General features: G+C 35.1%; 2 protein-coding genes and 1 non-coding gene across 3 annotated transcripts; 1 reads left to right on the forward strand and 2 right to left on the reverse strand.

The window, feature by feature from the left end:
• Window positions 1-5300: 5300 nt before the first annotated feature.
• Window positions 5301-5372, reverse strand: TRNAP-AGG. Its single transcript has one exon. It is a non-coding gene; the product is annotated as a tRNA-Pro (tRNA).
• A 1402-nt stretch (window positions 5373-6774) lies between these two features.
• LOC121792243 (peroxidase 21-like) lies at window positions 6775-8362 on the forward strand. Its single transcript, XM_042190115.1, has 3 exons — window positions 6775-6884; window positions 7081-7235; window positions 7510-8362. The coding sequence occupies exons 1-3, from the start codon at window positions 6830-6832 to the stop codon at window positions 8272-8274; spliced, it is 975 nt and encodes a 324-aa protein (XP_042046049.1). The 5' UTR covers window positions 6775-6829; the 3' UTR covers window positions 8275-8362.
• A 5703-nt stretch (window positions 8363-14065) lies between these two features.
• On the reverse strand, window positions 14066-15812 carry LOC121792249 (cell number regulator 8-like). The gene is made up of 3 exons (XM_042190121.1): window positions 15465-15812; window positions 14808-15010; window positions 14066-14500 (listed from the first exon to the last, which is right to left on the reverse strand). The coding sequence occupies exons 1-3, from the start codon at window positions 15712-15714 to the stop codon at window positions 14261-14263; spliced, it is 693 nt and encodes a 230-aa protein (XP_042046055.1). The 5' UTR covers window positions 15715-15812; the 3' UTR covers window positions 14066-14260.
• Window positions 15813-17180: the final 1368 nt, after the last annotated feature.

Genomic DNA, 17180 nt, shown 5'->3' on the forward strand with positions numbered 1-17180 from the left:
TTGATGAGATGGATTGGTGAAGAAACTGAGGCATATATGTCTCTATTTATACCAAAACAAATTGATCAAGTCAACTACATAATTATTCAAACAGTATGGATATGTATTTTTATAATCTAGTGGAAGGTTGGATTTTTTCATTGATTATGTTGTGCGTTGAAGAATATATTTTCCTAGTCATGAGGTTTGAGACGGCGAATCTAGCACAAAATGAATTGAATAATTATTTACTATTAATTCCTTGCATTAGGATTTCATTCAGAACCCGTGTTCTTTTGACTAGGTCTTTCTTTTCTTTTTTTCACTGTATTTGGTCTTGGTTTTCTTTTTCTATTTTTGGGTGTTCGGTTTGCAACATTGTATCCGTGATTAAATATGTAATGTGTTCGGTTCATGAAATTCAATCCCCCAACTTAATCCTAGATGAATAATCATGGGATAATTAGTCATACCTAACTCTCTATGACTAAAATAATCTTACAACTCAATCCTACATTATATCTTGGCAACCGAACACCACCTTTATGTATAAATGCGATCACTTCAATATACTATATATGGATTATGGATGAAACGAGTGTAATTTTTAAGATATTGTGTTTGTTTAAAAATGAATCTTTTCATAAACCAAATAAATATCCTACCGTCTGTACATTAAACTCCATTTTTTTGTTTGGTTATTTGACAATTTTGGTCCAAAATATTATACTTTTGTTCCTAAACATTATAAATTAATTTTCATTCTAAAATTATAATTTTTTTTTATATATTCAAACCTAAATAGAGTTTAGTCAATTATAAATCAAAGTATGTGATTATATTCAAGCAAACATGCATGATACTATAATATGTTGATACCATATATAATATCGGCAAAAACATATGCATCATATTGATCTTAAGTCATAAACCGTTTATTATTTAGCAAATTAAGGGACCTCATGTTACAATACGTCTATGATCAAAGTTATATGCCATTCCAACTCATTTTCCTTGGTATTAAATAGGTCTATTTTTGCTGCTGGGGTCAAGTTGTGATTCTGGTGATGTTAGCTATCATGTCAAAATCTTCAAATTATTATTCCGTTAATTCTAGTATGTCAACGATTTTTGTTCTACCTATCCGCGTATTTATACTGTACTCGGTACTTTTATTGTTTAATTTTGACTGATATACATATATTAGATATATAGACGTGACTACAACATAAAAATACATCGAATTTCGCGTAAATATTGCATGTGACGCTCAATAAATAAATTTTAAAAAAATGTATTATATAGCTTTGAATTTCAGATCAAAGAAATATGAAGCTTTTTCATGACGTCTTGATAATAGAATGTTTGAAATAATAAATATATAGATTCTGTTAGACGCGGGAAAATTTCCAGTCAAAGTTTTCGAGCTAGCTTCAATAACATCAGAAGTGGAAATAAGCAATATAATTACATCCTACCATGAGTGGATTGTAATTATGTAGGAATTTTATTAAATTAATTTTTTAAGGTTAATGTCAAAAAGGGTTAATTATTATATCTAAAGAAATGTTTCACCATTACATAAGTGGTTGAAAATGACGGTAATAAAAATAAGTATTTTGTGATGTGAGATTCTGAAATCCCCTCATCCAGAATATGTTTGGTGATTTTCCATAAGGAATGAAGGATGTCCACCAACACCAACTATCCTTTATTTCAGAGATATTCAAATCGCCATCTAACGAGTCATTTAACCTTTTGATTCTGGTAATTTATTTATTAGACATTATTTTTTGTGGTTTAATTTGACCTATTAGTTTCTTAATAATCTAGATAGTCAATGAAAATTATCCCTGGTTAATGTAGTTCCTTGAGAAAGTTATTCCTATGGGCTGACTTTTTGTGTTTGACGATATTCCTGCTATTACTTTTCTTTTACTAAATTATTTCTTTCTCACTCAGAATTTTTGGGGACAATTTTGTTTCTATATTGTTAATATATTACTCCTTCCATCCCGTAAAAATTAGCCAATATTTAGAGTTTGCGTGAATTTTAATGCGTAATTAGTAAAGTAATAAAGAAGAGAAAAAAGTGATTAAAATTGTGTAGTGGATGGTGAGACCTATAAATGATAAAATAAAAAATAAGGAAAAAAAGATTTTCAAATAAATGGATATGATATGAACTATTTTTATGATACGGATGAAAAAGAAAATTGTCTATTTCCTTTCCATGGGAAGGAAAGAGTATTGCATTACAGCCGGACTATTCCTTTTAAAGTAATAAAAAAACAAAACATGATTCATTTGTCTAAAATTTCGATTCTAGTTTTCAACTTTGAAGAATGAACTATTTTCTATCGGAATGATTCTTTCTAATTTGGCCAAACGCCAGTATCTTTTTCCATGGAAATAATCATATTATTAATATCCAGCTATTTACATTAGTATTTTCTGTTAGGTGCTTCCGTATTCGGACTTAAAACTCTCATATATATCTTTTAGATAATGGAGTAGTATTTGTTGACAATTAAAAATAAAAATAAACATATAACTAAGTATTTTAAACCAATATAAAAAAATAATTGAAACCACTATATAATTTTTTCTATTGTTAATTGATTTTAGGATTGATATCTATGGATTTCTATTTTGTATTGGTACTTATTTAAAATTTCCACTGGAATCCCAAGTATTACGCATTGCATTTGTAATCATTCATATATAGTAATGTATTTTGTTTGCATATTATAAATGAGAAACAGAAAATTATTAGTTATATAATACAGTATGTATTTTGTTAGCATAAGTATAATAAATGAAAAGCAGAAAATTAACAGAATATAAGCATCCACACCAAATCTCATAACTATGATATGAATAGAGCATTCAACAATAATTGCTCTAACTAACTTACGAAAGGATAGTTCTTCAAATACTATATAATACAGAACTGAAAAGATATTCAACGTGTGATGATTTATTAATAGTGAGAGGCGGCCAAATAATTTATTAACCAAAAAAAATAGTATTGCTCAAGTAAGTTCTATCCTTAGTTTTAATTTTTAAAGATAGTACTTAAACATTTAATAATGTCGTTTTTTTTTCTTATTCTATAGATTGTGTTTAGGGACGTCAATCGGGTCCAACGTGTGTTGGTTCAATCCTAATCGAATTGTGAATTAATTGGATTGTGATTTTTACTAGGTTATAAATATTCAACCCTAACTTTCAATGTTTAGATTTCAGGTTAGTCTAAGCTAATTGGGCTGCTATCGATAAAAAAAAATGTGATCTATTCAATACATAATTATGAAAATTAGTAATATTTATAGGATGTAAAATAGTATTTTGTTATAATAATATTGAGATATACGTTTTAACTAAACATAATACCACTAAATTAAGATTTGTATAAAAAAAACATATATAAGCATATTTTGAGATATTTTAAAGTATATTTGTAATTAAAATACTTATTACGGTGAATTTATATTTTATAGTTTATTTTTTCTATTATCATATTAATAAAATTTTAAGATATATGCATATTTAATATGAAATTTAAAGTTAGCATTTTTTTAGTCATTCATATTATAAAAAATCATCAATGGGCTGTAGAGTTAGGTTTTAAGTAGATGGAACAATAGACAATAGTTGCACTTAGATCCAACCCACTAAGTCAGCCCATCCGATCTTAGGTCAGTCATACTCAGGGGTGCGGCTAATCGAGTTGTAATTTAATCAGGCTAACAATTTCTAATCCTCTAAATTTAGTGGATTATTTGGACTAGCCAACAGGTTTCGGGCTGCACTGACATCCTTAATTGTGCTTATGGTTAGCAAAAAAAAACTTTAATCGAATATTTGAACCAATTGAATTAAATTTCAAATTTTGGTTCATTTTTTTTGGGACTTTTGTTTGTTCGATTTTATTTTTAAGAAATATTTGAGTTTTCGATTGAAATGAAAAAAATCCGAAAAACAAAAGTATTTATTTTAATATTAGAATATACATGAAAATATATATTTATATACTACTACTCCTACTAGTATAATTTATTAGTAACCTACTAATAGACTAAACTAAAATTAAAGAAGCCCTACATGCATCACCTCTCAAATTTACCCCGCCGCCGCTCATCGTTCCACCCCTCCCCCTCCGATCGCCTCGGTCGCCCAGCTGGCACTGCGGCTGAAATGCAACGTGGCTCAATTTTTTTATTGTTATTTTGATAACATAATTTCATCTACAAATACCCTTATTTTCTACCCATTTTAATTATCCTCATATACTTAATGATTTCTCTCTTTCTCACTCATTTCTTTCTCTATATATATGGATCCCATCCCGACTACAAGTTTTTATTCTAAAATATCCGAGTATGCAATCATAGAGCTACTTATTGTGGCTGATTTATTAGGCCTACTTTGTAGTCCATGGATGCCCTCAAGGTTACTTCTCGTTCTCTGATCTATTTCACAAAATGTCGCCCTCCCTCACCCATTTTATCTAGGCCCTCTTAGTCAAGCTAATCTTCTCTCAATCGTATGCAACAATAGGATTCTTTAATGGACAAAATGACGTTACCATTGTTAAACCAAATTCAAACATAAAATCTTTACAACAGTACCGGGTTTAATTGAATTGTGGAAGGCAACAATTAATCAATTATGTACAAGGTTTGAAGACCATATTTGGGCAGGCCCATTCTCATTTTGGAATAAGAAAAATACTCCTATTCAACAATGTAGACTATTGATACTCCATTAACGAAGCAATAGGGGGAACAAATAGAATAAAAAATTATTCCAATGTTGATTTTTACTTCTTAGCGTAATAATCAATTTAGTAGGGATGTCAAAATGGATATCGGGAATTGGATACCCGATATCCAAACCCGAAATATCAAGTAATTGGATATACGATTTATAAATTATGTACTTATTTTATTATTTAAAAAAATTAATTAAAAGTTTGTAGTTAATTTTCTTTAAAAATAATTAAAATTAAAATTAAAAATCTGGATTGGATACCCGATTTTTCGGGACTGGATACCCGAGTCGGGTATCTGGGTACCCGAAATCATTTTCGGATTGGGTATCGGGAATTTAATTTTGGAAAATTCGGAACCGGGTACCTGAAATTTTTGGATCGGGTATCCGAAATCATTTTACAGCAAACAAAATTACTTGACTAATTTAAAAGTAACAAATAAAAAAGGGGGATTCCGGAATTTCATTAGATATAAGTTGTTTGTATTTAAATAAAACTTACAGCAATTTAAATAACTTAACCTAATTCAATGTAAAAAATAAAAGGGGCATTCCGAGAATTGAACTCGGGACCTCTCGCACCCTAAGCGAGAATCATACCACTAGACCAAATGCCTATTTGTGGTTTTAAAAGTATTTTTATAAAATTTTGTTTTCAAGTATGCATATAAAACAGGAACAAGGAAATCAGTTTAGGAATATCCCCAACTGTTAAAAAAGCAAATTAACCAGTTTAGGAAAATCCACAACTGTCATAGTTTCTGCATGGTTAAAAATATCATACAGTAATTTTTTATTTTCAAGCAAAATTAATCAGTTTCCGAATATCCCCATAGTTTATGCATGGTTTAAAATATCATGATTTTTTGTTTTTCAAGCAAAATAAATCAGTTTGGGAATATCCCCAATTGTCATAGTTTCTGCATGGTTTAAAATACCAATTTTTTTTTTATTTTTCAAGCAAAATTATCTTATCTGCACTGCACGTATTCATAATTAACAAGTTTAGACATACTGAGTAAGCACTCAATGCTACAAAATGAACCAACCAATTGTGGCATTTTTTTTCTGTTACAATTCGGCTCCATAAGTTATTCCATTTTTTCTTCCTACTTTTGAATGATGTTAATTATTCGTACACGTAATATATGTTACTTCTTCAACATCCAATAATTTGAGATGATTTGAAATAAACTTTGATAGAGATTTAGTAAGTGCACGCCCCCCTTAAATTCGGTATCTTCACACTGATTTACTTCATGAAAGCACATCATGCGAAAATCGGCACCTTTAATTGGAGAGATTAAGGCCTAAACAAATTTTAATCTCTTTTATAGTATCAATTTATTTTCTTTTCTTTGTCAATCTTGTTCTCTATTAGATGAAAAGATTATCTTGCTTCGGACGGAGAAGTACTAAACTGATAAAAAAGATTATACTACTAAATATTTATGGAGTAATACATATTAATTGAATTCCTACCACTACGCTAATTTAGTTTCAAAATGGCAATCATCTAGTTGGGCAGCGGTGCCCAATAAATATTATATAATGCTTCAGATCCCGAATTCAACAGTCAACCCAGCATTCACCCAACTTGTCTTCTACGAGTAGCTTTTACTAATTTTTTATTTAATTTAAATATTCTAAAATGATCCGTGAACTCAATTATCACTACATCTCCGTCATTGGTGATATCTTATTATTGAGTTCATTTAGTCTAACGTCTAAGCAAAGAGAATTAACCTCTTTGATTTATCCGGAAATGAAATTGACTTTAATGCAATAAAAATACTAATGAAATTTTTCAGTAACATGCCAACAGATCTCTACTATTATAATTAGCATGGCATATTAATAAATCAGATTTTCAGAATTAAAAAGAGTTATAGTGGATTGAATTGGTGGCGAAACCAAATTGTAATCGTGGTGAGAAGTGGCCAGAAGGTGGTGGATAATAAATTCCACCTTACCTTAGTACTATTCCCCTATATATATATATATATATATATGAACCTCAATTATAACTTTGTAAGCTGAGAACATCATCACTTCTTTTCTGTGTAAACCAAAGATGGCATCAGCTTTCATCTTTCTGTTGGTACCGTTGCTCTTCCAATTTCATTCTGGTAACCTTTTTTGATCCTTTGTTATTATTATTATTATTATTATTATTATTATTATTATTATTATTATTATTATTATTATTATTATTATTATTATTATTATTATTATTATTATTATTATTATTATTACCACTTGCGCACTATTTTGATCATTACAATTTGTTTACTCTTACCAAAGTCAGTATGTTTGTATATGAAGGCGAAAGTGCAGCTGCGATTCGGCGTAATTATTACTCAGAGAGTTGCCCGAGAGCAGAAGAGATAGTAAAGGAGCAAGTCACCGCCCTTTATCACGAGCACGGAAACACCGCCGTTTCCTGGATCAGAAATCTCTTCCACGACTGCGCTGTCAAGGTACCCACACTCAGCCATTTCGCGTTTAAGGCAATACACCCCCAAAACACATAATCAAATATCAGTATAAGATAACACCAATGGTTATTTTACTTCGTTTTAAGTTCATCATAGGAAATTCGGATTTTAAGATGAATTCCGAATTTTCTATAATGGACTAAAGACAAAGTAAAAATGACCCTAGGGGTTCTCTTATACTGATCTACTAGTATCTTTTAGTTCTGCGCGTTAAAAGAAGTTATGTATTGATCACATACCTATATATAAACAACAGTCATGCGACGCATCGCTGCTGTTGGAGGCTGCAAACGGCATAAAATCGGAGAAGGCTACGTCGAGGAGTTTCGGGATGAGAAACTTCAAGTACATCGAAAAGATCAAAGCCGCCCTGGAGAAGGAGTGCCCGAACACCGTCTCCTGCGCAGATATCGTGGCTCTCTCCGCGAGAGACGGAGCGGTCATGCTGGGAGGGCCATATGTAGTAGCGATGAAGACCGGTAGAAAAGACAGCAAGCAAAGCTACGCAGCACAAGTTGACAGCTCCATCCCCAACCACAACGACACCGTTTCAGCGGTCCTTTCCACCTTCCAAGCCATGGGCATTGACACCCAAGGCGCAGTTGCTCTGTTAGGCGCCCACTCGGTCGGGCGGGTCCACTGCGTCAACCTCGTCCACAGACTCTACCCGGCCGTCGACCCGACCCTCGACCCGGCCTACGCGGAGTACCTCAAGAAGCGGTGCCCGTCCCCGCACCCGGATCCGAACGGAGTGTTTTACTCGAGAAATGACCTGGAAACGCCGATGGTGCTGGACAACAATTACTACAAGAACATACTGAAGCACAAGGGGTTGTTGGTGGTGGATCAGCAGTTGGTTTCGGATCCAGAAACTCGCCCGTTTGTGGAGAAGATGGCTGCGGATAATGGATACTTCCATGATCAGTTCGCCAAGGCTTTCCTCATTTTGTCCGAGAATAATCCTCTCACAGGGGATCAGGGAGAGATTAGGAAGGATTGTCGATTTGTCAACAAAAAGTGATGGACTCACATTTATATTTTTAAGGCATTGTTTTAGTTTTCTTAATAAATCTTATTGCATATGGAGTAACAATTATAAATGCCACATATAAGCTTTTTTGTTTTAATATAATAAAAAAAGAGAACCATCTAACTAAAAAGAGTCCAATACAACAAAATGCTGGGAAAATTAATGAATATATAAGACGATGGAGCGCAACTCACTTGGTAAGACTTTTTTCCTCCATCTACTAAGTCGGATGTTCGAGTCATCCCGAGATGGATGGGAAACATATCTCTTTGGAAAAATAAAGTAACGAATATATCACATCTTCTTTATCACACTCACGGTGGCGTGACTCTTGAAAAAGAGACATTTTCACAATGCTAGGAATTTATGAGATGTAGAAAATGTATATATTTCTCTCTTGTTAATTTTTGTTAGGTGATTATTACTATTATTATAGTTATGGGCTTATACTAACAATATATTGGTTTTTTCCAAACTCATGAATGTGTTCTGATAATTGATCAAAATATTATACTATATGTTGCTTTGATTTTCATTTTCATAATTAATGCCAACGCACATTGTTGTTGGCTGCTTGGGGAATGGTTTACATGCATTAGTATTCATAACAAAAACTAACTCGTTAAAAGCATGAAACTTTTTTGAAGAATTCAAATAATCATTAAGCTTTCTAACTCAAACTTTAGAAGTAGTGGAAATATTATTAAGTATTTTACAATCTCAGTTTTGCATAAGTTGAAGATTCTATAATTCATTTAGGTTACTGACTGACGATAAGATTTTAAATAGTTTTGTTATTATCATGCCATTTAATATTGCTTTCTAAGAAATTTAGCCGGAATAAAAAGTCAAACCAGTTCTAATATATTGAAAATTGAATTAATTCGCTCAACCAATAATAATCAATGTGAAACACTCAACTAATAGCTAACGTTTGTAAAATATTAATCCTCAGTCTTTTAAAAAATTAGTAATACTACTATATTTTTTATTTTATTAAAATTTATACCGAAATCCTAGTAAGAGCATCTCCAATGGCGGACGTCCGGTCGGACATCCGCGACGGGCGACCGGGACGTCCGCCATTGTAGGATACGGACGTCCCGTAAGGACGTCGGATGTCCTCGGACAGGTGGGCGACGGGCGGGCGGACGTCCGAGTCGGACGTCCGGTATTATTTTTAAAAAAAAACTCTATATATACGGCTCGTTGCCCGTCATTTCATTCACACCACTTGTGTTAACAAGTTTCTCTCTTCTTTTACTACAAATTTCATTTCTACTTAATGGAGAATGACAGAACCTCCCCCGGCACGAGCGAGTCGCTGACTCCGACGTTTCCCGCCGAACTGGAGGGAAACCCTAGCGGAAATGCGCCAATGGTTCCGGCAATGTCGGGGATGGGTGGAATGGGTAGGATGGGTGGTATGATGTCCCCTTACTTCGGTACGTACAATTGGATGGGTGGGATGGGTGGTATGATGCCCAGGGCAGCGGTGATGGGGGGCATGACCCCAAATATGATGGGGATGCGGATGGGGATGGGTGGCATGACCCCAAATATGATGGGGATGGGTGGGATGATGCCGGGGATGATGCAGACCATGCCTGGAGGAGGGGGTGGCAGGGGCCCTGAACCACTAGCGGACGATGTCTATCGCCCGGTTATCGATATGCTGTCTACTAATACCCCCTCCAGTTTTGTTCCGGAGACTCAGTTCACTGGCGTGGAAACTTTCTCTTTGAGGAGTTGAGGCTATCTCCAATCAGGGAGACTCCCGATGATGTGGGGACAGCGGCAAGGGGCAGGGGCAAGGGCAAGGGGAAAGCCACGGGCTCTTCCTCGCGAACGGTGGTTGAGGAGGAGGATGATGAGGAGACGGGAAAGCGGACGGTCTAGAGCGTGTGGGAAAACGTCGCGCTTTCGAAGGCTTGGGTTTCAATAGTCGAGGATCCCTATGTGGGTGCTAACCAGCATATTGACAGACTGTGGCATCGCGTCGCTGAAGCCTACCTCACACACAAACCGGCTGGGGCGAAGAGTCGCGTTCCCGAACAATGCCGGAAACAGTGGGAGCGGTTGAGGCCTAAGCTTAGTCGATTTGTCGGCCTCTACCAAAACAATCTCCGCCAGGCAACCAGCGGTATGTCCGAGGAGGATGTGAAGAACCGTGCCCTGGCGCAGTACCCCGACAGATCTTTGAAGTTCAAAGATTTCGACCAGTGGGAGTCCTATCTCGTGGTGAAGGATTCCCAAAAGTTTTATGGGGGTGTTGAATCGGGCTGGCAGAAGCGGACGAAGATCAACGCTTCCGGTGAATACAGCAGCAGTGCTGGTTCGCACGAGCTCCCAGGAGTCGAGGAAGTGTCCCCCCTACCTCAATCAGACTCCCGCCGACGTCGTCGTCCGATTGGGCAAAAGGCTGCGCAGCGAAAGGCTAGGGGAAGCAGTAGCGGGTCGTTCGAGGTCCAATCGGAGGCCCCTGCTCCCCCAGAAGAGTACGACCGTCTCGCCGCGCACAGATAACGACTAGCTTGGTCCGGACCATGCATAGGTGGCATAGCACGACAGATCCTGTGTACAAAAGGATGTTGAAGGAAGTCATCGATGGATGTGAGCGCGATTTGGGCATGCCACCCATTGGAGATGATGGCGCCGAGATTAGCGGCGGGGACGACGGGGCGGCACGGGCGACTGCGAGGGCGGCACGGACGACGAGGAGTGAGCCGAGTCAAAAATTTTATTATGTAATTTTTTCTTTTTTATTATGTAATTTTTTTCTTTTTTTTATGTAATTTTTTTTAATGAATCATTTGCAATTTTCCCGTATTCCGTGTCAAAATTATAATTCTGTTACGTATATTTGTGAATTTGTGATTTTTTTTTATTGCGGGAAGTCCTAGTGGGAAGGGCGGATTGTGAAGGGATGTCCTAGTGACGTGGCAGTGGGATGGGAAGTCCAAGTGACGTGGCAGGAGGTGTTTTTGGGAAGTTCTAGTGGATGTCCTAGTGGATACCCGCCCACTGGAGATGCTCTCATGGAGTATAGGATACTCGGATATTTTCGAATTTTGAGAAATATTGTAGGGTAAAACACATCATCTTAAAAGTAAAGTATCAAATGTAAAATTCCGATTGAGCTGTTCTAGAATTGCACAAACTTCTGTCCCAATTTATAACACTTCAGAATTTCACGCGCATTCACTCTAAATTTCCTCCTCCTTGAGTTTAGAACTCGTCTTTCTTTTCCTTTTCAGTTTCCATCTTTAGAGTTTTCACCCTAAATTACCGATGGATTTCGATCAAGATCAATCGGTACTTCTTTATCTCCGATCTCTCTTCGATTTTGTTTGATTTCGATAGATCTGAATTTTTTGAGAATATGTTATAGCTATATCAAAGTGATCTGCGAATTTCCATTTACTATCATAGGGTTCGGTGTGTTGAGATTTTTGGGGTTTTAGAGAAGAATTATTATAATTGGCGTGTTCATGCTTTTATGTTTTGCTTGCATTTGAGTTTCATGGAAATAATGTGATTGTTTGAAGATTGGATTGAATATTCATGTCTGAAAGAGAATGAGGTGTTTATTAATTGAACCACAAATGCAGCTGGAAAAAAATTACTACTATTCAGCTATTTTTGGGAACATGGTACTCCCTATGTCCGTGAAAACACGTATGAACATTTGGTTCGACATGAGTTTTAATGCATAATTGGTAAAGTAAGATAGATTTTAAGTATTTTTAGTGGAGCAAGTCTCACCTCATTAGAGTGAAAGGAGTTATCAAAATTAAAAGTTCATACTTTTCAGGGACGGACTAAAAATGAAACAATTCGTACTTTTCAGGGACCGAGGGAGGGAGTATAATTCATGAAATGCCCTATTCAGATATTACACCAAATGATTGTGACAAACACTATTACCTAAAACAATGAACACATACAAAATTGTACATCTAAAACCTAGTAAAATCACTAGATCGTGGATCAAAGATAGGAACTTGATAAGCTCCCCACACTGTTTCTTTAGATGCAATCACAAGGAGCCAAGATGCGTTAACCTCGCAACAAATAAAGTGTGCACTAGAGTCTAGAAAGATTTGTACTCTCTAAAACCACATTTTATAAGCCCATTGTAGCATTGGGAAGCTAACAATTCGAACTACGCCACCCAGAATCTGTCATTAGATAGTAAGAATGTGTTACGCCACCCAGAATCTGTCATTAGATAGTAAGAATGTGTTCACCATTGATTCTCTGGAAATAGGTCCAATCTCTTCTGCACTGGCTTCAATTTTAGCCCAAGTCTCAAGTCTCTCTCTCAGCATCTCATCCTAGTTTTCAGTTCTCTATTCTTTCTTAATTAATGGAGTAGTAGCAGTCCATCTAATATAAGGCAGAAAAACGCCCCCACCTTCTCGTGTATTTGACTCTTTTTTGGCAGGCTCGGTCCAAATACGCTGTCAATTAGGCTGAATATAGTCGGATCTTCATTTTTTAATGTTTTTCTTATTGTCTATCAGTGCTTTAGCTTGTTTTATGTAGATTAATTTTTTGACAGAAATGGTGTATATAATGTTCAGGAAGATGGAATGAGATTAAGTTGTTACCTTTGGTTCACATGAAATGAGTAAAAGACTGGTTAATGGCAGTAAAAGTAGTGTTGATATTCTAATCCAAAGCTCTTGTGTTTGGACTTTGGATCCAATTCGTGAATAGTTAGCTGCAACTTGTGCCTGCATGTACCCTTACTGTCTTTGACACAGAACATCATGTAACATGGCTAATGTGTAACATTAATTTAAATGTCTGATCTGTTTGATGGGCAGAAAAATGTGGTCCCGGAAGCCAAAGGATTCAACCCAGGATTGATTGTGTTGCTTGTTGTTGGTGGGCTAGTGTTGGCATTCCTTGTTGGCAATTATGCGCTATACATGTATGCCCAAAAAACACTTCCTCCGAAGAGAAAGAAGCCCATCTCGAAGAAGAAGATGAAGAGGGAAAAGTTGAAGCAAGGCGTATCAGCACCAGGGGAGTAGAACATTTAGTGATGGTGCTGATGTATGCCTGTTGTTGATGACTTTTATCTAGATAGCCTCTTTTCACTCTTCCATCATACAACTTCACCTTTATATTTAGAACCTAAGACTGTTGTTTATTTTGTGTGGAAGCGAGCATGTTACACAAGCTTAACTTGCGTATCTTTTTTACCTTGGACAAATCAAAATTTGCCATTTTTATCCCCACTAATTTGACATCTTGTACATGGGAGGGGTAACTAATTCTTAGCAATTCGAGGGGTAACTAATTCTTAGCAATTCAAAACTGCAAAATTGTCAATATTAGATAACATTAAGTTTTTTAGTTCATATTTGGAAAATATAATTTTAAAAATATGGAGAACATTGTCAAAATTGTTTACAAAAGTTATTTTTAATCAGTTTTTAATTCATTTTAGAAAGGATGACTCAAAACAATCTAAAATTGACTTTTGTATTTTTAAAATCAGAATTTTGTAAAATAAGCTAAGTTTAATCCAATATTGACAGTTCTACATTAAAAATTAGTTCTATTTTGATCATATTCCCTGGATTTTCAAGTGTAGTATTTCACCATTTTGGGCATTAGGAAGACTCGAGTTTTAACAACTGGAATGAGTTGGCAAACAAACAAAACAAATGTTAGTAGTATAGTACTACTACTACTACTACTACTTTTCAAGCAACCACTCCTATAATGCAGAGATGAAACAAACCACCAATTCCTAGCAATATGAAAATAATTCAACCATAAAGTCTGTATATTATTAGTACTTAGTATATTTGAATAAATGGCACATCCTGCTGAATGCCGATCAAGGGCTTATACACAACAATTGACAAAGAAAACCACACTTGACACAGACATACAATTAAAAAGGAGGTCTCATCACAGTTGTATAAAAGTAGAAAGTTGCTCTTAATGCTCAAAGTTTCTATGCTTGACGGCCCATAGTTTGTTCCCCGGGTGGAATAATGACTATGAATGGCTGGGCATTGAAGCCGGGATGTGGAAGCCTGCGGCGGATCTCACGCCCCTCCTGGCAAAGGGCACATGCATGACAGAAGACATGGGTAGCAAAGTCACAGGCTGTCTCACATTGCTCGCGTTGAACTTCATCCTCTACAAAGCTTCCACAGCACCCACATGATCTTGCAAGTGCCTCACTACTTCCCTGTTGTGCAAGTATTATAAGATCCACTGCTCTTCTCAAAGTAAATTCCACATATATATGAATAACCAATACAAGCAGGGATGTTCACTCTCTCATACAAAAAAGGTCACCTGATAATGACAAAAAAAGATAACTATCCAAACAAGAAAGCAAACAAGATTTTCTGATTGACACAACGAAAAAATAGCAGAGTGAATCTCTCCATGTAATAGCACAAAAAAAAACTTCGCAAATTGAGTGACATTCATCACAAACTTGTAGCAGGCATATCATAGTTTGAAAAGTAGAACATAATTAGATTGCTCACCTCTAAATTAAACTTGCGGCAAATGGCTGTACGGATGGGATAAGAGAACCACGGGGCAAGACAATTCCAGCCGAAAAAGGTATTCCCCATAAGGTACAGACCAGTGTAAGGCAAGCAGTGATTAGCAAATGTACCAGGAGAAGATCCAAGCCTCTCCACATTGCTCCCATAAAGCACACAAGGAGCCACACTACCCAATAAACCTGCCCAGCATTCCAACTATCATAAAGCCGTGTACAACTCAAAGACACAAATATACTATGCCAAGATAAATACCAAAATGCATGATTAAGTATTTATATCTTAATCACACGGATTTCTCCAACCCTAACCCTTCCATTTGAATATGAATCCAGCAAGGTTATCTCAAATTGTTCAAAAACCTAAGACAATAGGATATCCCATGATCACATTTCATAGTCCTTTTTTGACTTTTGTGTAGCCATCTAATCTGAAGATTACCAATGCACCTCAACAAATTTATTCACAAGTACATATCCAACTTTTAAAATTTCTTACCCCCTTGAAAGTAGATCTAGAATCTACAATCAACATCAAACCCACAAACCTAAAAAACACACCAGATCACCAAACTTCTCAATTCTCTCAGCATACAATAAGACACAAGAAACCAAGAAAAGAAAACAGAAAACTCACAAACTTCAAGATCACTACTGCAGAATTCATCATTCCTCCCAAGACACGATAAGAGGCCAGAATCCCACTGGGTCCTCTCCATCATGGATTCAGCTACCGGTAACCCATCGGCGGTCAATCCGACCGAAATCGCCGCAGAAATCGGAGCTTCGATATTCTTGCCGACGGGGACGGCGGATTTCTTCTCACTTTTCATCTCAACTTCTTCTTGTTTGGGTAAAAGAGGATTCGATTCCGATGAATTCGCCATTTTCGCAGATGATGATAAGATGTATGGCAATTTGCAAATGGGATTCCTAAAATTTTATGAACAATCTCTGATTTGAGCAATCTCTGATTTAATTTAGTATTTATATTAAATTTTATGAACAATCTCTGATTTAATTTAGTATTTATATTAATTTAATATTATTTTAAAGCCGCGTGGAAGACGTAGACGAGCAGGAATTCCATTGCTGATTTAACCTTTCATTATGGGTACTTACAGTTTGTTCTTTATGTAAAACCTGCCCCAAAAAAACCACATATTATAATTTACAACCTCTTAGATTATATTGAGAGATTGTTTGATCCCAATCATCACTCTTAAATGAAAATGATTTACTGTTTCTTTTTTATAGAAAACTCCTAGTAGTAGCTAATAGGGATATATTTACGTTTGGACATTAGTCTTTATTGATAAAAATAATATGGATTAAACTCATTGTTTAATTTGAAGAATAGGAATGTTAGAATATTTAAAATGATTGATAATTCTTGTTATTTGAGTTAATACTAGTATCATTTATTATTACATTAAATATAAAATTCAATAATCTATCTTATTCTTATGAAAAAAATATATCCTAGAAAACGTACTATCAATCGATTTCTTTGATCTCAACATTCTACTTAACTATTTTCGATTGGTCGTAATATCCTAAATAAAGTGTATGTACCTAACACTATAGTCTACACATAGTTTAATTGTCGAGGTTTTTGGCACCTAATAAATGAGTGTTATAAATTTGAAAACAAATTAAGTCTATTTATTAGGTATTGATATATCATTATTGAAAATTTGAAAACATAGTTAAAAAAATTTTGGTGACACTGCTCTCTTTTTCAATATCATATCAGCAAGAGGGTAAAAAGCACAAATCTGTATACATATTATCACTAAGCTAAAAAAATTAGTGATACTGCTCTCTTTTCCAATTTTAGTAAGAGTATAATTTTTACAATAATAATTTAATTATAATATATTAAAAAATATATAAAAAAAATTTAAATGTCAATTAATGAGATTGATTGACACAATCTCATAGACTGACTTATTAAATGAGTTGAGCGGCCAAGTGGATGGAGATTGGCTTCCAACCGCGACCGAGATCAATGAGAGAGACACCATGTTATTTATTTATTTATTTTTAATTAGCAAATGATATAGCGGTCAGCCTTAAGCAACCGATAAACATGTTTAACGAAAGTGTGGTTCTTATTGTAGTTAACAACTATATTTTGCATGTAAATTCAAACAATAATTGTTTTAGAAAAATACAAAAGCAATACATAATACGACATAATTATGCATAGTATTTTCCTTGTGGAATTCTATATGGGCCTGAAGACCGAATTTCATTTTGGGCTTAGAAATTACTCCTTTTATCAGGTCTATATTCTATATAATTTTCTTTCAACTTTCCATCAGACCATCCACAATAGGCGCTCAGCGAC

The sequence above is a fragment of the Salvia splendens genome, chromosome 2, assembly GCF_004379255.2.
Source record: "Salvia splendens isolate huo1 chromosome 2, SspV2, whole genome shotgun sequence".
Lineage (NCBI taxonomy): Eukaryota > Viridiplantae > Streptophyta > Magnoliopsida > Lamiales > Lamiaceae > Salvia > Salvia splendens.